The 21,686-nt window shown below is 42.5% G+C and overlaps 1 protein-coding gene across 4 annotated transcripts in view; it reads left to right on the forward strand.

The window, feature by feature from the left end:
* Nucleotides 1-2,746: 2,746 nt before the first annotated feature.
* Nucleotides 2,747-21,686, forward strand: part of NHSL1 (NHS like 1) — a 142,914-nt gene continuing 123,974 nt past the window's right edge. For 3 of the 4 annotated variants that reach the window (XM_082215871.1, XM_082215873.1, XM_082215879.1), the window contains exon 1: nucleotides 3,400-3,869. In XM_082215871.1, coding sequence (XP_082071997.1) covers nucleotides 3,536-3,869 — 334 coding nt within the window. In that variant the 5' untranslated portion in view covers nucleotides 3,400-3,535. Of the gene's footprint in view, nucleotides 2,852-3,399; nucleotides 3,870-21,686 lie in introns of those variants that run through there. The other variant, XM_082215872.1, reaches the window with a different exon arrangement.

Below are 21,686 nucleotides of genomic sequence, written 5' to 3' on the forward strand. Positions count from 1 at the left end.
CCTCGCCTCTCCTGAACACTGTGAGAGGGGGGGATAGGATCACACTTGATCCCTCTTTCACTTATGTAATGCAGCTGCTGTGGTAGGTAACACAAGGCATTTGCAGCATGGAACTACAGTCTTGAATCTGGATTAGCCTCTACTTTTGGCTTGTGTTTGTGGACATGCAGAAGTGGGGAGGTAGTAAACTACTTTTTTAAAAGTCCAAATTCAAAAAGTTTTAGAAATACTCTTATAAATTGAACGGCCAATGGTATTATATATTACTACAGTTGAACTGGACTGTCATCTGCAACAACTGGTCTAATACATAATATTAACCATTCTGAATTTTGCTTTGACAAATTTATTTTCATTTATGTGATATCTGTACTAGAGTACACTTAATGTATTGAATTTTAATGTTTATCTATATTTTATACATACATGTAAACCTATAATGTGCTAGTAAAAGCCATCAAGGACATAGGTGGTTGATGCTAAAGTTCTAAATAAGCATCCTTTCCAGGAATGGTACATTTTGTAATAAATTTGCTCCCTGAATGGGTAGATCAGTATCCAATTTCGTACAATCTTAATTTCCTGGCCTGTGAAATCTTATAGTGGAGACCAGGCAGGTGAGAGTTTCTCCCTCAGTCCTTGTAGAAGTGGTGGTTTGGCAGGAGCGGAATTCTTAACTATTAATGAAGCAAAGAGACTAACTGTTACGATCTTGGAAAATCTTGGAGCAGACCTACAGAGGGACTGGTTGGCACCATTCTGGCTCCTGCCAGGTCTGTGTATGTTTTCTGTCTACAGCAGTTTGTTTGTCCAGTGAGATATTTCCCTGCAGGTAAGAGTGTGCTGATTGCAGTGTTGGGTACTGTTTGATTGCTGGCTGAGTGAATACAGCTGGGGTGTGGGTGTGGGTGTGGGCCAGAGCCTGCCTTGCAATATGAACAGGCTCTGTTGTGGGCAGCAGGGTCATTTAGCAAGGAGGCACTACCCAAAGGGATTGCTGCTTTGGGTCATCACTTCAGGGAGTAACAGGGGTGCTGCCCACTGTCAATCAAGGTAAAGAATTATAGGCTCGCTGCTGTGGGAGACAGGCCTGTGACCCTCACTTAGGGTGAGAGTCTTCTAGAGGGGCAGTGTGGTTTGGTGAGGTTCCCCCTGAGTGTTAGACAGAGGGAGAAGGGTTGAAGTGGCCTTACCATCTTTCTTCTGACAGTGTGGCATGTGCTGGGCCTAAGTGGCTCTAACTTCCCAGTTATATATGATGTTATTGAATTACAGTGTAACATGTGTCTGGGTGGGCAAGTAGCGGGGAGTTGCCAATATATTGCCCCAATTTCAGTGGCAGTAGGAAAGGGAAGGTACAGTTGGGGTGGAGGAGCTGAGTCTGACCACTATCTGAGGCAGAGGCTGAGGTAGAATCATAGAGTTGGAAGGAACCCTGAGGATCTCTAGTGTAGTCCAACCCCCTGCAATGCAGGAAAATGCAGCTGTCCCTATGGAGATCAAACCTACAACCTTGGCATTATCAGCACCATGCTCTAACCAACTGAGCTATCCAGCTGATATAGGGTCATTATTCCTTGTTCTAGTCTTCTTACTCCTCCATAAGTTACTGGTAGCTTATCTGCTGAGTCCTATGGTTTGGTGGTATTGTTTCCAAATGTCAAATTGGTCCATAATAATATAGGACCATACTCATCCATCCAGAGGCTGATCTGACTTGCAGAGAACGAGACAAGCGGAATGCAACCAGGCTCCTGCTTCTTGATCTCACTTTGGCTTTTGATGCCATTGACCATGGTATCCTCCTGGATCAGCTCTGGGGAATGGGATTTGGAGGCACCCTTAGCAGTTTGGACCAGTTTACTTGAAAGATCACCTTACCCCATATATGCCCACTTAACCTCTTTGATCTGCAGAACTGGCACTGTTACAGGAGCCACATAATACTTGTCCCACATTTGTAAGAAATTCATCTTTTAGTGTTTTGCAACTCTTCACCTATTGACACCAGGCAGTGCCTTCACTGTACTCTTTTGGGAGCCTGCTAAAACCACTTTTGTTTAGGCAAGCCTCTCCAAACAGGGAGAATGTGGGCGTGTGCTTTAATCTGGTGTTTAGTTTATAATTGATTTTCTTTTAAAAAAAGTTTTAAATAGTAGTTGAACTGTTTTTACCAAGTAAGTTACTGTTTTACTTTTTTTGTAAACCGCTTTGCAATCAAATGATATATAAAACTTGGGACATAAATACAGTAATACACAAATAACTAGATTGGGGCAACTAGGCTAGTACGTTTGGGTGCTACTCGGAGTGTGTTGACTGTTCTTTGCTCCCAGCTTGCAGCGGGACACAGTAACACAATCCAGCTCCTAAGGCTCCAATCTTATGTCATTTTTTCCCCCTGGGAGCGAGCTCCGCTGGGTAAAGAGTTACTAGGACCGTAAATAAATACTGCGAGAGAGAGAAAAGGGGGCGGGAGAAGCCAGAGAAAACGTTGAACTGCCACAGCAGTTGCCTCCGTAGCCGTTTTGCCCACCGCTGGGTTCCTCCCAACGTTATGCTCTTATCTCTCTCTCACCTGTTACACAAAGCATCCCAGTGGGTGATGGTGGAGGGGTGGGGTGGGCAACCGTGATTTAGAAAATGTGATTATTTGGGAGCCTGATACCTGCCGAGATTCTTCCTGCGTGTGTGTGAGAAAGTAACCCTCGGACACCAAGCGGCGGAAAGAGTGAATGCAGGCAGAGAGAGAGAGAGAGAGAGGGAAAAAGAGGGAGGGAAGAGTTCCACCTTCGGCTTGCTGGGAGGCAAGGAGTAGCTGGGGCAGTAGCTCCAGTTTGGAGAGCTACAGGTAGGCGGCGGCCTTTATTATTATTCCCCAAAAAAACATTTTCTTTTCCCAGCTTTCTGTGGAGTCGAGTTCTTTTGCGCCACCTCCCCTTCGGCTGCTTTCGTTTTTCCGGGTTGGGAGCGTTTGGGAAAAGCGAGAGCAGGGGATCCCAGGTGACCGCGGGGGTGGGTCGCCTTTCTTCTCCCCCCCGCGAGCTTGAGCTCTCTCCCTCTCACCTCCTGCCCGCGATCCCGCGCGCTTCCAAGCCCCCTCCCACGCTTCCTCCGGGGGAAACGCGGCTCCTTTTCCTGTTCCTCCGTCTCCGGCGGCGAGCGAGAGGGGTCTCCGGCTGGATCTCCCCCCCGCCCCCCCCGGAGCCAGTCAGGGCAGGGCGGCCGTGTTTCCCCACCCCCTTTCCCCGTGCTTTTTCTTCCTGAGGTAGCAGCACCAGCGGCGGAGGAGCCCGCGGGGCGAACTCGCTCCCTTTTGCAGAGGCGCATTGCAATGTACCTGTGGCGCCTCCTCTTCGGCCCCCCGGCCGGCCGGGCTCGCGGCTGCAGCCCCCGCGCGGCCTCAAACAACTACTGAGTCTTCCAGAAAGAGGCAGGAGAACAAAAAGCAGAGGCTCTTGGACTTGTGCGTGTGGTGGATGTAAGTTTTGCTCCCTCCCCTCCGCAGAGCAGCCTTCGCCCCAGAGCCCGCGCGATGCCTTTCCCCCTGAGGACGGTGTCGCCGCTCAGGCTGTGCCGCCTGGAAGAGGACGCGGCGGCGGCGGCGGCTCCGAGGGACAAAGGAGGCTCGCCCGCCGGGCGAGGCGGCGCGGAAGGGCTCCTCTTCGGCTCCCTGGAGGAGGTCTGCTCGCACTCGCTCGTCTCGCTCCTCTGGCAGCTCTCCGACCTCTCCCGCTGCGCCGGCGACGTCTTCGGCGGCATCCAGACCCAAGCGGACAGCCTGGGGCGGCGCAGCGCGCGCCTCCAGCACCGCCTCGACTCCCTCAAGGCTCTCGCCGCCCGCCTGGACCACCGCAAAGTCAAAATCCGTAAGTCTCTCACGGGGCTGGAGGGAGCCCTTTGGCCGGGAGGGCGCGGTGGGCGGGCGGCTGCCTGGCGGGCTTGGCGGGAGTTCAGACCAGGCTGTGGTGGTGGGTTTGCCCCGGGTCGCCTCCTCGCTGCCGTTTTGTGTTGAGACGAGAGGCTGGCGGCAGGGCATGGGGAGGGGGGCAGCAAAACGGATGGAAGTCTCGCTTGCAACCATAGGAGCCAAGGGGCCGGGGTCCCTTTGCCTCCCTCCCTAAAATATTTGAGGAGACTGCTTCCCCCCCCCCCAATTGACGAGCCCTGCCATTCAAATGGTCTGCGTGCACTGCGTCTTGTGATCAATTATGCAGGTTGAGGCATACCTGGGCCCTACCGTATTTTATCCAAGTTGACACCCTTGCCTGCAGCTGGGAATTGGGGGGCAGGTAGACCACCCCCTTCCCCACTTTGTAGTGAAGAACTGAGCCCCCCCTCCCCCAAGGTTCGGGCTGGGCAACTGATCTCCCCAACTGGACCTTTTTAGTGGGCTGTAGGGGTCAGGCTCTTGCAATCGGTGCAGGCTCCACGGGTTTGGCTGCATTGCTGAAATGCTCTGCCTCTCCCAGGCAGAGATCTTACAGCAAAATGTATTTGGGGAAAAACCACACACACAGGGGTATTGCTTATGGAGCTGGGCGTTGGCCAAAATGTTCTGAAATTGGAGTCTGTTCTGGGATTAGAGTCTCTTCACACGTTAGGGCAGTCTGCACAACATGGGTACTTGGTCTGTGTGCATTCAGTGAGCTACTGTACATTTATATATGTTTGTCAAACATGATTATCTGCTTGCGGAGTGCATGCTTGAGGTGTGATCATAGTAGAAGGCTTTCTTTTTTAAATCAGGAAAATCTGGCCAGCACCCTTGCACATCTGCGTGCTGTGTATGTTTGTTTTAAAGAACAGTGGAAGGAAAAAAAGGAATGAATCACTGACAGTTCAGATTCAAAATCCATTTGTGTTGCTCATTGAGAAACTCTTTCCAGTTCTTTTAACAACTTCTCAGATGTTAGTGGAAATGTGGTTCTTGTTTGACCTGATTAGTTCAGAGGAAGCTTGCTTTGGTAATGTTATAATTTGAGGAGTGTCTCATGAATTCCCTTGATAAATCAAACTCTGAGCATAATAAAGCACATTGTTTTGGAAAACATGTAAGTGGGCTTGTAAAAGTGCATTCAATCTCTCGGTAAGAACATTTTTCACTTTAAAGATGCGTTAAGACTCAGTATTCCCTAAGAATGCTGCTCAGTAAATTAAGAACACATTAGGTGCAACCTAGGTATGTTTACCTTCATTTAAGCCCCCTTGAAATCATTAGGCAAGGTTAAGTTGTGCCCAGTCACGGAAATCTTTGGGCAAGGCTAAGTTCTTCTTGATAGGTCTGTCACCACAGACAGTTTCACAAGTACCATAAGTCTTAATTTCAATATATGTCTTCTCCATGTTAGATAGAACCATGCAGAATTTACTTTGAGGATGCTCAATGCTAGATTGAGCTTTGCCAATGGGCACACATGTATAGGTAGCAACAAGGCTTGATTACTGCATCATTTTATTCATGGGGCTGCCTTTGAAAAGTGCTTGAAAACTTCAACTGGCTCAGAATACTGTACTGCAGCCAGATTGTTAACAAGGCCTTGCCTTGGCAACAGATTTCTCTACTATACATAAAAGATATATCATCATCATCATCATCATCATCATCATCATCATCTTAGCTTAGAGACTTAAGCCCAACACATTTAAAGTGCTAAACAGTTTATAAATCCCCAGATAATCTGGGATGTCCTGGTTGAGTCTGCCTGTAAACTGAGATGTGCAACTAAAGGTCTTCATTGGGAGCTCCCCCATCAGAGGTTGGTCACTGGACAGACTCTTTTCTATAGGCAGACTCACCTGGCACAACTTGACCTTTACGTCTTAGACACCAGCCCACACTTGTCTTATTTGTCTTAGAATTCATCACTAGTATTATTTTGGTTGTAACTGTATTTCTTATTATTGGATATAATTGTTTGCACTGCTGAACTCATTTTTAATCTACTATTGTTTATATTGTTTTACTGTTCTGAGCCAGAGTTGTAAATTAAAAAACAATAACTGCCTCAAAGACACTTACAGTGGAATGGTTGGATAAAAGGGTTTTTAATTTAAAAAATTGGCTTCAAAAGGTGGTGTGAAAAATCTGCTTAGCTGTCCTTGTTCCGACTTCCATTCATATACAGTATTTTAATGAATAAACCTACCACTCAGAATACTTCACTGTGCACCCTTCTTGATCTTACCCATTGAAAAAAATAGTAATTCTAGTCAGGCGTCACTGGCCGCTACTTACGTTTAGGGTTCATATGTTGTAGGTACTGAATTAACAACATACAGAAGTGATTGATTTAAAAAGTACTCTTGATTTAAAAAGTAATCTTATGCACACTTTCTTGAGAATAAGTCCCATTAAATATAAAGAGACTTGCTTCTGAGTGTGCTTACAAATGCATTACTAACACTTTCCAATACGTTGCATTTTTTCAATACATGTTCCTTGATCAAATGTATGTGTATTAGTGCTTTGCCTCATACTACATGCATCTCACCATCAAATCAGCCCCCCACTCCTTAATTTTACCTTCTCAGACATTACCCACATTTAGCAAACTGTGCTGATGTAGTAGTTTGCTTTTTATGTGTACAGGTTATTCAGAGTTCCAAGGCAAGCAAGAAAAAATTGCATGATCCATAGAGTTCTGTTTGTTTTGAAAAGAGAACGCTCCCATGGAAATATTATACAAATAGCATTACTTCTTGGTGTTGGGATAGTGCATTTTGACTGTTCAGGGTAGATGCAAAACAAGTCGTACTTCCTTTGTGTTATCGGAGACCCTGCCATCCAAAGTTCAGAGGTAGAGCATGACAAGGTTTTCCCACTGTAAGCTCCAGCCTTATTCAAGAAACTGTTAGCTCCTGTGTGCAGTGTTTGGCATTTCCTGCTAGCTCCGTGAACAAATTTTCAGTCTGTGTGTGTCCTTTCTTCCCTTCCCCCTTCTGCAGTTTTGCTGTTTGTTCCACTCTGTGAAAGGAAGGCTACAATGGGTGAAGGGTAGTGAGCTCAGGAGAGTAGAGGAGCTTGTTTGTCAGCTTTTCTGATGGGTATCAGTTTTCAGCCTTAATTTGCCACATTAGCTGTAGGATGATATTTGGCTGTTTCCCTTACATTACATTAAAATTTGTGTCTCTGTTCACTTCTTAAAATATAATTCTCTTTTTATTTCAATTTGTTGTTGATTGCAAAACAATTAAAATGATTAAAGTATTACAATACAGTCCATTATATTTGACATAAATTTGTCCCAAACAAACAGTTGGGAAAGTCAAGAACAAACCTTGGCTTTATCTCATGGTTGTTTGAGCACTGGTTCAGAAGTAACATGGCCAGCTCACAGTTCATGCACCATCTAATTCGCTTAATCATGGCTTTCGGCTCAGCCAAGGTGTGTTAATACGGCGGTGCATTAGTATATTCTCTAAATTCAGGCTATTAATGCATATTTTCCACAAAGTTGTCTGTCTTACTTTATGTTAATAAAGTGAGATAGGGGAGGGAGAGTTTGAAATATACCTGCATAATGACCTACACTGTCATAACTTGGATTGTTTTAAATGTCATATATTTGATTTTATTATGATTACATAGTACTGGTTTATCCTAGCATACAGTTGCAGTATAGGCAACTTGGTTGTGCTTCTGCTTGTGCATATATCTCTTGCTATTTGACCAAATTTATATGCCTTTTTAACATTTGAAGTTTGTAAACATTCCCTGTGTTAGTTTTAATGTATGCTGTTGGTCCTAGGCTTACCTATCCTTCAGTTAGGGTCCTTATTGCTTGTGGGTAGATGCTGAGAGGAGAAAAAATGTATTTGAGGTTGCTGAAAGCCAGTTGACATTTTGTGAGGTCCCGCAGTTGTGGTTAAAATAGTTCTGTTTCAGCTATGGACATATTGGGAATAGCATCTTCCATTTGCATTTTCAAACTGACACTTTTGTTGTTGTTGTAAAAGTTGTTTCTTGGAACACTCATCCATTTCCAATAAAGGACTTTTTGTGTGTTTCTCTGAGAATACTGAAGCTGGATTGAATTTACTTATAGAGTCTTGAAAGGAAGTATATAATAGTCTACTAAACTTAGATTTTTTTTTGTCTAGAAACTTGGAGATCTGTTGGCTCCACCCCTATTCCCCCCCTCTCTTAAAATTATAATAAAAATACCTTGAAAAACATGGGCTTTAAATGAGATGTTTTTTCTTGTATTTGAAACCTAGAAATCAGTCATTCTACAGGACGCTGGGAGGATGCATGATTTATTTGTGTACAGTATATATTATAGCTATATAAACATCTTTTTCTGTAGGGAAAACCCAAGTAAAGGTAAATGGTTCTGCCTGTTCACCCGTTCCTGCTAGATACTTTTTATATAAATTGTTGGAGGTTTACAGAAAAGCTGCTTTTTAAATGGATATTTCCTTTTCTATTTATTCCAGTGTCATGCAGTGAGATGACTAGAGCTCATATCTCTTCCATACCCACCCAGTGCTAGGAAGGAAATGCTGTGCAATGCAACCTGTGACTGTTTTTGTTTTATTTGGAGTCAGCTGTTTCCGCAGAGAAGATCCCATTTGGCTCACTGCATCTCTTGCTGCAACAAAGAAAAACACTGTGAGAGGACTTTCCTGTGTTGTTAAATTCAAAACAAAAAGAAGCACAGGAATGGAAGAAGAATCTTCTCTTCTATGCCCATCCTCCACAGCACTTCCTTTCTTGTAGATACTTGCTTGTAAAAACACTCACACAGCGCTGAAGAAGATTGTATGGCATCTGCCATGCAATATAATTCAATAGAAAAACAACTATTTATATTCTTCTGTATCCTTGCTCTTTTGCTGGTTAGTCTTGTCCATTTCCCTTTGAAAACTCTTGCTGACATGGCTATTGAGCATGAGTAAATTATAGAATAATAGAGTTGGAAGGGACCATGAGGGTCATCTAGTCCAACCCCCCTTCATGCAGGAATCTTTTGTCTAATGTGGGGCTCAAACTCATAATCCCGAGATTAAGAGTCTCATGCTCTTTCGGCTGAAGTATGAGACAAAGTTAAAGTCAAACTAATAAGTGGTCGTTGGAGATGCCCCATAGGAAGGGAGCAACAGCCTGATTTTAACTGTAGGAGTAATATTCAGCAGTCCTGATATTAAATCCTTCCTGTAATGCTAAGGTCTTAGAGCAGAGCTTTCCAAACTTGTGTGTCGCAAAACATTAGTGTCTCAGCTGCAGTGTGAAGATGTGTCATGCGAACGGTCCCATGCTCCTCCCGCGGCTGAAAAGTTTAACCTCCACTGAATTACTGTGTCACAAAAGGATGCAGGTCTAAAAAGTGTGTCACCAACATGAAAAATTTGGAAAGCTCTGTCCTAGACCCTGTGGAGTCGCTAGAATTGGTGCTCTGAATGTAAACTGCATCTCTATTCAACTTAACCACAAATTACCTGGAGAGCGTGGTACACGGTCCAAATTACATAAAATTATTTATTGCAAAACCTCAGTAGAAACAAGTGTTCATTGGACACTTAACAAGCTTCTATATGTCCTTAATCTGTAATTATATATTAAGTGGAAGACTCATTATTTGTTGAAATTCAGCTTTTCCTATTGATAAAACTTTGCTAAAAGCAAGAACAGAACAAAAGGTTGCATTCAAACAAAAACCCTTTCCCAAAGGGAAACTGGTACAAAGCCTTGCTGCACTGAGGCAAGCCTCCATTTGAAATTTAATAAATGAAGATTTGTACAGAAAGGCTTTTATTGGCTGAAATGTGAAAATGCATTATATAATATTCATCTTGAACACAGTTTAATAAGTTGTAAAATGCTTCCTCAAGAGCTTCCATTAATGTACAAAATTGTAGTTTCACCCAAAGAGGCTGGATGTACTTTTTTTTTAAAGCAACTGTCCAATCCTCTTAATTAACAACCCTTGATTTTAGTCCACCTGTGTGTGACATGTTAAATCCTTTTTTTTTATCAGCAGTTGCAGATACTGATAATTCCTGGAATTGCAGCAGGCAAGGAGGGGAAGCAAATTTTGTTCCTTCCCTGCTATATCTATCTATTGAAACTGCTATATGCTTTGTGAATGATTCCACTTTTAAACGCTTCTTGCCACCTTCTGTGAGTCTGAGATAAAATCAGTGGTGCTCATGTGTGCATGGAATGGATACCTGTTGGAACAGCACAGTGGGATGTCATATTCCTCTTTTACCCTCAAAATCTGCATTGGAGTGTTAGGAGACTCTCTGGAACAGATTTAGGAGATGTGTAGGGAGGAAGAGAGGCAGGAGGAATTATTTTGCACAAGTCCGCTCATGTGATGTTGGGTCCTGCTTTTCTCCTCAGGAATTATCAGTTTCGTTTTGTTTAGTCGATTAGTCGTGCCCAACTCTTTGTGACCCCATGGACCAGAGCACGCCAGGCACTCCTGTCTTCCACTGCCTCCCACAGTTTGGTCAAACTCATATTGGTAGCTTCGAGAACACTATCCAACCATCTCGTCCTCTGTCGTCCCCTTCTCCTTGTGCCCTCCATCTTTCCCAACATCAGGGTCTTTTCCAGGGAGTCTTCTCTTCCCATGAGGTGGCCAAAGTATTGGAGCCTCAGCTTCAGGACCTGTCCTTCCAGTGAGCGCTCAGGGCTGATTTCCTTCAGAATGGAGAGGTTTGATCTTCTTGCAGTCCGTGGGACTCTCAAGAGTCTCCTCCAGCACCATAATACATCACAACTGGGAAAACCACCTGATGCTATTTGCATTTTTAAAAACAGCTCTGCCCATTAAATGCAAATACATGTTTAATGTCACGTGTACTTTGGCCTCAATAATAGACACATTGCATTTTATTTAATTTGTGTCCCTTCCCACTGTATGATAATATAGGATGATTGAGGACAGATAATTTCAAGCACAGTCTGTGTTTTGATGCAGAAATTAATTGAACTGAATTGATTGCATCTACTTTTCAATGTCTTGAAAAAAGTGAACTAGGAACTTATATTTTCTGTTAAAAGTAACTCCTTTTCATTTCGGTTTTTTTTTTTTTTTTGGTCAGTGAGTACTTATCAGGAATATGTAATCAAAGCCATGTTTTTGGTTGCTGTTGACAGATCATACCTAGCTGCTAATTACAGCAATAATTAATGGGTGTAGGTAGGGAACAGGTCTTACCTTTGGCTGTCAGGCACTTATTATATGAAATATTGGAGAATATTACCCGGGTACCTGCAAGTCAGGTATAACAGGTGTGGATTTACTTTTGGAATTTCTGCTGTCTCTTACTTGGGAATGGAATTACTGCATTTATATTTGAAAATGCTATGCTTTCTAAGGGTTATTTGACAAGGTTTGAGATGATATGCAGTACTTGGAGTTAGCCCTGTTGAATAAAGGAGTTTGGTACATAGATGTGTAGTATTGTGCCACTGTCTGTTTGTTCAGATACTTTTCATCTTTGCGCATGGAGAGATGCCTTTGTAACAGGTGTGGGGAACCTCTGACCTTCCAAATGTTGCTGTACTACAACTCCCACCAGCTCTAGCAGGCATGGGATGATGAACGCTGTAGTTCAGCAACATCTGTCAGGTCAAAGGTTGCCCAGACCTTTGTAGTAACTAAATGCAGAGCTAGAGATATGAAAGTATTTTGCCTTTCCAGATCTCAGAGTGGTATAGCTTTCTTATCTCTGATAAAAAAAAATGTGAATTGTCAGATGTTTGCTCGTGTCATCTATATACAACACTGGAAACAGTGGTGCAAGGGAAATGCACCTACCGGTACATTTCTCCTGTTTTCGGATACTTGTTCTTATTGACTTTTATTACGGTTTCAAATGTCTTGACACCTAGGACCTTCATTAATCATAGAATTGCAGAGTTGGAAGAGACCCTGAGGATCATCTAATCCAGGGGTCAGCAGCCTTTTTCAGCCGTGGGTCGGTCCACCGTCCCTCAGACCATGTGGTGGGCCGGACTATATTTTGGAAAAAAACAACAAATGAATTCCTGTGCCCCACAAATAACCCTGAGATGCAGCTTAAATAAAAGCACACATTCTACCCATGTAAAAACACGCTGATTTCCAGAGCATCCGCGGGCCGGATTGAGAAGGCGATTGATCTGGCCCACGGGCCTTAGGTTGCCTAACCCTGATCTAGTCCAACCCTCTACTATGCAGAAGTATTCATTCAGCTGTGCCATACAGGGACTAAACCTGCGACCTTGGCATTTTCAGCACCATGCTCTAACCAACTGAGCTATCTAGGCTGAGTCAGTGTGACTACCCTGAATGACCAATATATTGAAAACTGAGGTATCCAGCTGAGTAGGGAACAAAACAAGCAAAGAATGTGTTTTTCTGTCAGTAGCAGAATTTGCATATGTGTGTGCGTGTAGATTCTTATATGCAGCAAAAATACAGATCCTGTACTATAACAAATGTGGACTTACTCTTCTTTCTTAACACCTATTCTTAAAACATTGCTACTGTCTTTTGAATGAGAAAATATCCTGTTTTCCTCATTAGTCATACAAGGTTTAATTTAACTGGAATTGCTGAGCAAAGTAATCCCAACCAGGCAGAATCATCAGGAGAAGAGATATATGCTGGCACATCTTTGTGTAAATTAAGCTGCATCATAACTGCTCCTGGCTAGGGAAGGCATGGAGGCAGTGTAAACATTCATTTTCTACCCTTCCAGTGACTCTTGTGGGTAATGTAAATTACACCAGTCTCCGTGGATGAAATCAGTGGATGAAATGAGTTAGGAGGCATCATAACATTATGTATCTCTCTCCTCACCCCCGATGAGCCCATTTCCCACTCCTGAAACCTTTTTGCCCTTTGTACTGCTGCAAGATGCCAACTTGATGCCAGCAGGGCTTTCTGTCAGCCAGGACACTAGGGTAGGTTGTTTATGCCAGTTTAAGGCCAGATCAACTGCTTTGGAGGGCAGATACCATATTTTCCGCCCTATAGGGCGCACCGGCCCATAGGACGCACCTAGTTTTTTTTTTGGGGGGGGATAAAGAAAAAAATTTATTTTCGCCCCAGGCGTGGGGCTGGGGCCGAGCTTCCCCCGACCCCAGCCCCCAGAACAGGCTGTTATCTGCAAGTCTTGGGAGCCTGGCGGGAAGCCCGGGGTGCGCTCCGCTGCGCTCCCTGGGTTTCGGGCTGCAGGCTGCTGTCCGCAAGCCTTGGGAGCCCGGCGGGAACTTCCAAATTCAATTCAAATACCAGCCTCTTCCACCTAGCATATATTGGGTTAGGATTGCACTGTTAATATTTGTTTTATAGTTCTGCTCCTTGTTGCGTTCTGGCACCTGCTCCAGGTTTCCCGCTTGGATTAGTAATGGCTTTGGTAGCAGATGAAATCACTTCAGAGGGAGTTCAAGAGGGCTTAGAAGATGGCTTTGTGGGCTTATCAATTGTTTCAGTTGCATAGTAGAGAAAAAGCTCAAATTACTGCTGCATGCCTTGCCATCCTCATCTTTTTAGCGACAAACTGCTTTCTGTCAAATCAACCTCAAAATATACAAATAATAACTTGCTTATTTCATTAAAAACAAAACCACAGCATTTTAAAACGAGTTAATAAAGCATATTGGTACTTTAAAATATCACCATTACAGTACATAAGCCAGTTAAAAACTGGCAGCTATGGTTGTGAACATTTACGCAAATCAGGCATATTTTTAGTAAGTGATGAAGGCACACTATCATTGCTGCCTGCCATATTGGTAGTGAGGAGGAGTTTGTTCCATAAAATAGGCACCACAGTAAAGGCTTCCTTCCTCTGTGTTACTGCAAGATGGAGTTTCCAGGTTGCAGTATGGACAACAGAACATCATCCGAAGGCTGTGGTGATCTAACAGATCTGTATGTTCGAAGGAATTATTTTTGGTTACCTGATTCCAAGTTGGAAAGGGCTTTATATTTAATAACAATATATTTTAAACATGGCTTGGTGGCAAGTCTGGCAGCTCTTTCAGCACAGATATTATATGTGTGGACAGCCAGATTCCCCACTTAGCACCTGCTATAGCTTCTGATCGTCAGGGTAGTCCCACCTACAGTAGTCATTACAGTTGTTCAGTTCTGAGGTTAACATGCATGAGTCACACTGGTTAAACCAGGGGTGGCCAGGATAGTGCCCTCCAGATGTTACTGGACTAAAACTTTCATTGACCCACCCAATGTGGCCAAGGATAAATAATGATAGGAGTTGTACTCCACATTGGCAACCCCTATAATGTTTTACATATTGAGAGAGAGGTGCAAGTTTCTTGTGTTTCAGAGAATGAATAACTTGCTTGGTGCACAGAAGGGTAGGGAATATGGGAGATACATGCAAGCAGCCACCTCTCATTCCCTACAAAGCACCCTGACTTGCACACATGTTGGAAAGGAGACAGGAAAAAAATGGCTCTATTTTTCCCTGTGTTGCTTGTTTCCACATGGACCCCCATGCTTATTTCAATAATAGCAAACCAATTCTGTTGTGAGACAGTGGTGCTCAATTATTTAGTGACTGTAGGAGCTAAAGCCCGTGACTTGAAGAGATTCTAGATCAACAAAGGAAAATAAAAACAAATTGGATTGATATAATTAAATAGGGTGGCTGGTGTGCACCATATTTTTTAATGTGTTTTAACAGTATGGTATTAATATAATGCCTGCTAGGCTCCATTTGGTTTTTGTGTTGTTACATTCAGCACAAAGGGTAATGAACAGGGTGGGGAAATATATTAATGAGGACCAGGAGGCTTCTATATAAATATGTACATGGGAAACAGATGAAAGATGTGATAGGAAAAACAGGCTTCAGCTGCAGCTCTTCAAATAACAGAACCATCACCCCACCCACTTTCTCTAGGTATTAGCATCATACTAATTAGCACCCGCATAACAAAACCTGTCAGTCAGGATTTGTCAGAGTAATGCTCATAGGGGATAGTTAGGCTAAGTCCTCTGCCCCTTAAATTGTCAGGTGTCTTCTGATCCTTTGCTAATAATTGCCCATTGGCAAAACAGCATCAAGCATTTTTGCTTTTCTGCTTAAAAAAATATGTGAGAACTAGGATCTAAAGATCTTTTTTGCTAACTTGCTTTGGCATCAGATCCCCTCTATTAATCATGCAGCAGGCTTCCATAGTTTTGCAGGTTTATAATACGTCAACTTGAAATTTTCTGAGGTGAGCTTATTTGAAATGCAATAAATCAAAGGGTAGCTAGCTTACTGTGGGGAGGTTTTTTCTTTTTTGAGGAGACATTTAAAACATTTATATACTGACTTTAATGATTTTAAGGTACCTTACAAAAAAGAAACAATGAATGTAAGACAAATGTATATGCTTGTCTTCATAATTCTGGGCATAATTATAATTATGATAGGCTGTTACCTGAAAATATATAGTGGTACTCTATAAAGAACAATATTTGAGACTGTCCCCTAGGAGTTTTGAGTATTTTACTTGGCTTTCTGGTAATCTCTGACCCTAACTGGCTTGCTTAGATTGTTGAATATTCCAGAAACTCAAGAATATTCAGACAACTGCTTGCAATCCAGTTCTATGAGGGAAAGCAGATGAAACAGTTCAGTAAAGACACCCATTGTTCTACTTCCTCATGCTACTGTCAGTTGCTTTGTTAATTTATCTGTTAATACTGCAGCCCATACATGATTATGGGCTAGGACACAAGTAACTTAGTGCAGAGGTATTCAACCTTTTTGGCACCCCTGCAGGGCTCAGGAGTTCAGTTATGTCACCCCTTGCCTGCAGAGCTGGCAGACTCTCACCCCTTTTCGAACACCCTTTTGGAGTGTTCCCTCAGCCTCCTCTCCTCTCCTTGGGAGTCCTCTGGGCAGCCGCCACTGCCACCCCTGGTCTCAGAGCTGTCCCCCCCTGCTCCAGAGAGAGATGCCTCCTTACACTGCCCCACAGGGGCCTGGGAAGCACCCCCTGGCCAGGCCCAGAGGCACCATTCACCTGGGGAGCTTGTAGTCAGAGCTGCTGCAACAAACAGCTTTGCAAGCCTTTGGGAGGCAGAGATGTGAGAGGGAATCAGAGGAGGGAGGGAAGGAACCCTGCCCATCATTCCCTGCCCATCATTCAAGGCACCCCAGGGTGCCATGACTCACTGGTTGAAAACCACTGGCTTAGTGGGCTGGCTGAGGTTGGGAAGAGATCTTGGGGATCATAGAAGGCCTAGAAGCAATGTGGCTAAAAAAGGGTGTCTAGTAAGCAATATACTGATAAACGTGAACCAGAAGCAGGAAGGGTAGGTGAAGGAAATGAAGGCTTCAGGAAATGGATGAAGGAGATTGGGGGTGGAGTGGGACTCAGTATCTGGATGAGTGTTAATGGAATATGCAACAAGGCATGCCTAAGGTTGTGAAACAATGGCGAAAAAGTTAAGGGCAAGATTTGAACTTACTAGCCAAGTCTCTTTGGTTGCAGACTGCTCATTATTCTAATACATGACTATCACAGCCAAGTCAACTATAGTCTACACTCTAGAAGAATTTAGTGCATATATTTGTCTTACACTTTTTTTCTAAAACTGTTTGGCAGCTGTTAGGGAAACTGACAGGCACCGTATCCCTCAGTCCAGCCTGTCAGGCCTGTCCCAGCAAACCTCACCCACCTGCTAGTCATCCCATCCCCACATCAAAATTTATGGAGATTGTCCTATGTAATTTATGGAGATAGAGATTAACGCTCATATTTCTGATCTTGGTGCTAAGCACCACAGTTGTAAGTTTGGAGGCAAGCCCTCTGCCTGCCCTTTTAAAATAGGTATATACTGTAGACTGAAAACGTTTTTTGTTTCAGAAGCTTGAAAAACAAACAAGCTGAAAGTTTTTTTTAAAAAAATTCTCTGGTATATGCTAAAGCAGATTAAATTTACTACAGCTGGTCTTAATGTATTTTTTGTTAAATTAGCCAGCATATTTTGACTTTGCACCTTTAAAAAATCACCTTTAAAAATCTAGTCTAGACAAGAAATATCTGTCATTGTTCATTGCATCTCTGAATGTCAACTAAAAGGGCAACAGAGCGGGCCTGACCTGTTTTAGCCTGTCTGGCAAATCAAATGCAGATTGATTTATTTATTAAAAATATTTATTTTCAAGAAAAACTATTAAACAGTAACACCTGGTAAGCATTTGACACGGAATGCATGTAACTAAAAATAGCTAGCTGCATACAGACCTGGCTTCAAGATCAAGTTTGAAGCCTAGATGTAGCCCAGCAAGACCACTTCAGGTAAAGTAGCAGATAAATTGAGAAGTCTGACCATTCACTATTAGAGATTAGTGGCAATTTATTGTGTTTTTTATTGTGTTTTATAAACAAGAATAATGTTATACAAACAAGTATACCAAGTTTTCTCATGCCATTTGTATATCACAAAAATAGCATAATAAATGTGGAAAAATATCTACAACATATGTTTCATTATTAGTGGTCCATGTACATGTTCTTGGTTCATAACGAAAGTACCTCTAAGTTGCTCCTAGTGAAGCTCAATCACAGGCTGAAAACCTTATATTTATCCTACTAATCTCCTTAACCTTAGCATCAGTCTAACCTATTTCTGCCCTAATACTGAAAATTAGAGACATTATTCACTTAGTTTTTTGTCACTTGAGTCTATGTTTATTAGGGCCTTACATGGTATTTTGTACTAAAGTCTGATGAAATGATGAAAGAGGAGAACCTTTTGTGAAGACAGATAAAATTTTATACATGTGAAAGTCAGAACTGGACTTTAATACAGTCTCATTTTGGCAGTTATAAAACAAAAGGTCATCTAAAACCATCAAAAGTTCAAATGAAAAATACCGGTAGCTTCCGACCTTTCAAAGATGAGCTTAATACAGTGTGTTTAACACAAGTGAGATTAAATGCTGATATGTCAAAAAAGTGGCAACTTAATCAGAGCAGTGAACTTAAAGCATTTGACTGTGATCCTTATGGAACAAGATTAATAGAAAACAAATTTTGCAGACGGCATTGTGCAACACAAAAATTTAAAACAGTTGGCAACTATCTAGCATGCAACATGACCTTTTAATTACTCACACAGATAGTACACTAAGTTGTTATTCATTCAAAGAGAAATTCATAACATCAAGTGAGAGCATCCATTACCACATGTATAAAGCGAAACTGGTGGTTAAGGCAGCTGTATTTGATGTTCTCTCAGGGGTTGTATTGCCATGTGGAAGAACTTAGTATTTTCTGATTGGGGATAGGGAGAAGTGAACAAAACTGAAAAGTTTGTGAAGTTGTTTCTAACCCCAGTTGCATGTTCTAAATTTACTAGGTTATTCATATAGTTCAAAGCTACTTTTCATTCCTTATATATAAGTTCACAGGACAACATAATTTGCATAGGTATTTTACATCTCTGGCAAATAAGTTTCTCGAATTTGTAATAGACTTTGTAATGTGCTAAGTCGAGGGACGCGGGTGGTGCTGTGGGTTAAACTACAGAGCCTAAGGCTTGCCGATCAGAAGGTCGGCAGTTCGAATCCCCGCAACGGGGTGAGCTCCCGTTGCTCGGTCCCTACTCCTGCCAACCTAGCAGTTTGAAAACACTAGCAGTTTGAAAGTGCAAGTAGATAAATAGGTACCGCTCTGGCAGGAAGGTAAACAGTGTTTCCATGCGCTGCTCTGGTTCTCCAGAAGTGGCTTAGTCATGCTGGCCACATGACCCGGAAGCTGTATGCCGGCTCCCTCGGCCAATAAAGCGAGATGAGTGCCGCAACCCCAGAGTCGTCCGCAACTGGACCTAACGGTCAGGGGTCCCTTTACCTTTAAGTACTGAATATAATGATTCAATCCATTTGTAATGCAGGTTGGGGAAGACTAACTAGAGGCAATTTTATAAATGCTGAAATTTGCGTATGTTTTCCCCTCCCTGCCCCTCCAGGACTACTAGCTCAGATTTGACCTAACATTCAGACATTTTATTTTACTTTTATTAAAAGTAAATCTGTTTGTATGGTTTAACTATTTTTAAATGCTGTTATAAATAGTAAAACAATTCAGCTGTGTTAGTCTGTTGCAGTAAAAAAACCCAGTGCCTTGTAAAACCTTAAAAACAAGACAATTGTTGCAGTTTAAGCTCTACCTATGAAAGTTTAATGCCACTGTTAGGCTTTTGTTAGCCTTTGAGATGCAACAAGACTTTGTTTAAATATAAGGATTTTTTTTTAAGTACAGTTTTGCAATTTGTACATGGCAGAATTTTTAAAATCCTGCAAATCAACCCAGATATTTAGTTGATAACTTCTAATGTTGAAGGTATTGAATTAGTTTCTCCATGTGTCTTGTGATCATTAGCTACCAACAAATCCACTTGCCAGCTCTCCAGGGGCAAGTGTTCCTGGTTGTCGAGAGAGCAGGATACATAGGTACACACAGTTCCCCTTTCCTGAGCTGTCATTGTGCTGTGGTTTGCACAATAAACAGCAGAAACCTATTCTGAGAAACTCTTGTCATTAAAAAAACCCACAAATATTTTCCAAGCATCAACACAAATTAGATAAGACACAGCTCTAAGCTCTCTGGTTGTACCAGACGGTTTGGAAAAGAGGCAGGGTTTTCATTTGTGCAGGTGCATGGATAAAGAAAGAAATGGCAGTGATAACTTTGTTGCTCTTTCCCATGTGCAAATTAAGATATATTGTTCAGGTCCTAGCCTCTGGCACAGGAGAAAACAAGGCTGCTCCATCTTCCATGTGACACCCCTTTAGATATTTGAAGATGGCTATCATACCTCCTCTCGGTCTCCTCTTTACCAGGCTAAACATAGGCATTTCCCTAAACCATTCCTTGTAAGGCTTGGTTTCCAGACCCTTTATCATCTTGGTTGCCCTCCTCTGCACACCTTCCAGCTTGTCAATATACTTCTTAAATTATGGTGCCCAGAACTGGATATGTACAGTATTCCAAGGCAGAATAGAGCGGTACTGTGACTTCTCTTGATGTGGACATTATACTGTACTTCTGTTGATGCAGCCGAGAACAGCATTAGCTTTTTTGCTGCTGCTTCATCACACTGTTGACTCATGTTAAGCTTGTGGTCTACTAAGACCCCTAGACCTTTTTCACATGTACTACTGGCAACCCAGGTGTCCCCTATCTAATATTTGTGCAGCTGGTTATTCCTGCCTAAGTTTACTTAAAGAGCTTTTAGCCACCCCTCCTCAGGGAGGGAGGATTCTCAGAAGTGAGAGGGTTGAGGGTACAGATTTGGTTATCTGAAAGCTGACCCATGCCAGGCCTTGATGGGTTCCTATGTGTACCTGCAAAATCAAAGAGGCATTCCAAAGCTGTGTGGTCTCCTGCCTGAAAGAGCTTTGAGTGCTATACACACACACATACTCAGTATTTTGTTGTGAAGCCCATTTTTGTATTGCCATGTACATCCATTTATGATTTGGCCAGTGCATGATTTTTAGAGTCAAACAAACTAATTAACTATTATTAATTATTCTTACGTTCCATCTATGCTCATATAATACTGTAGAAGTAAAAATACAGGTTCCAGCCCTGAGGTACATGCAGTATAAAACAAAACAATCTCTAGAAACTGACTGAATGTAAGTATAATGTATTGTGAGGTAGATGAAGTAGATAAAGTTATTTAAAACAAAACCCGATTCACTTTTATATTAGTCTTTCATGGGCTCGTTACAACAGTTTTATAGGATTGCTCTCTGTATAATATTCTTATTCAAACACCATTTTTGCTGGTTCCTGTAAAGTTAATTAATGTGTTTCTTCTAACTCCTTGCACACCATTAGCCACAAACCACCTGGAGCATTGGAGAATTTATCTGCAACCATTTCCAGGATGAGATGAATGGTCCAAGTCATAAATCCTGGAGACTGAATGAATGAGATACTTTTTTTTATTGTCAACCAGAATTGCCTTTGTAAAGATGCTAGTTTTTTAAGTGTCTTAAGAGGTAATTTCCCAATTTTACTATTAAATGGCTATTGAGAAAGATTTTACCAGAAAGATTTTGCCACAATGGCAAGTTGCAGGAAGCAGGGAGTAGAAATAAACTGACAGTTTTCCAAATGGAGATATGAAGGCAGTGGAGTCCCCCAAAGATCGGTATTGGGATCTGTTCTTGTTAACTTGTTCATAAACAATCTAGAGTCAGGGATGAGCAGTGAGGTGGCTAAGTTTGCTGAACGTATGAAATTGTTCCTGCTCCTTAAAACACAAAGAGATTGTGAAGAGCTCCAAAATTATCTCTCCAAACTGAGTGAGCAGTAAAATTGCAAAGGCAATTCAGTGTAAACAAAAGTAAAGTGATGGATGTTGGAGCAACGAAAATTAATTTCACATATACACTCATGGGGTCTGACCAGGAATTAAATCTTGAGGTACCAGTAGATAGTGATGTTTCACCTCCACTGTCAGAGGCAGTACAGTGGTACCTCGGGTTTAGAACTTAATTCATTCTGGAGGCCCGTTCTTAACCTGAAACTGCTCTTAACCTGAAGCACCACTTTAGCTAATGGGGCCTCCCGCTGCTGCTGTGCTGCTGCTGCACGATTTCTGTTCTCATCCTGAAGCAAAGTTCTTAACCTGAGGTAATATTTCTGGGTTAACGGAGTCTGTAACCTGAAGCGTATTTAACCCGAGGTACCACTGTAT

Source organism: Podarcis vaucheri, assembly GCF_965113315.1.
Source record: "Podarcis vaucheri genome assembly, chromosome: 3".
NCBI lineage: Eukaryota > Metazoa > Chordata > Lepidosauria > Squamata > Lacertidae > Podarcis > Podarcis vaucheri.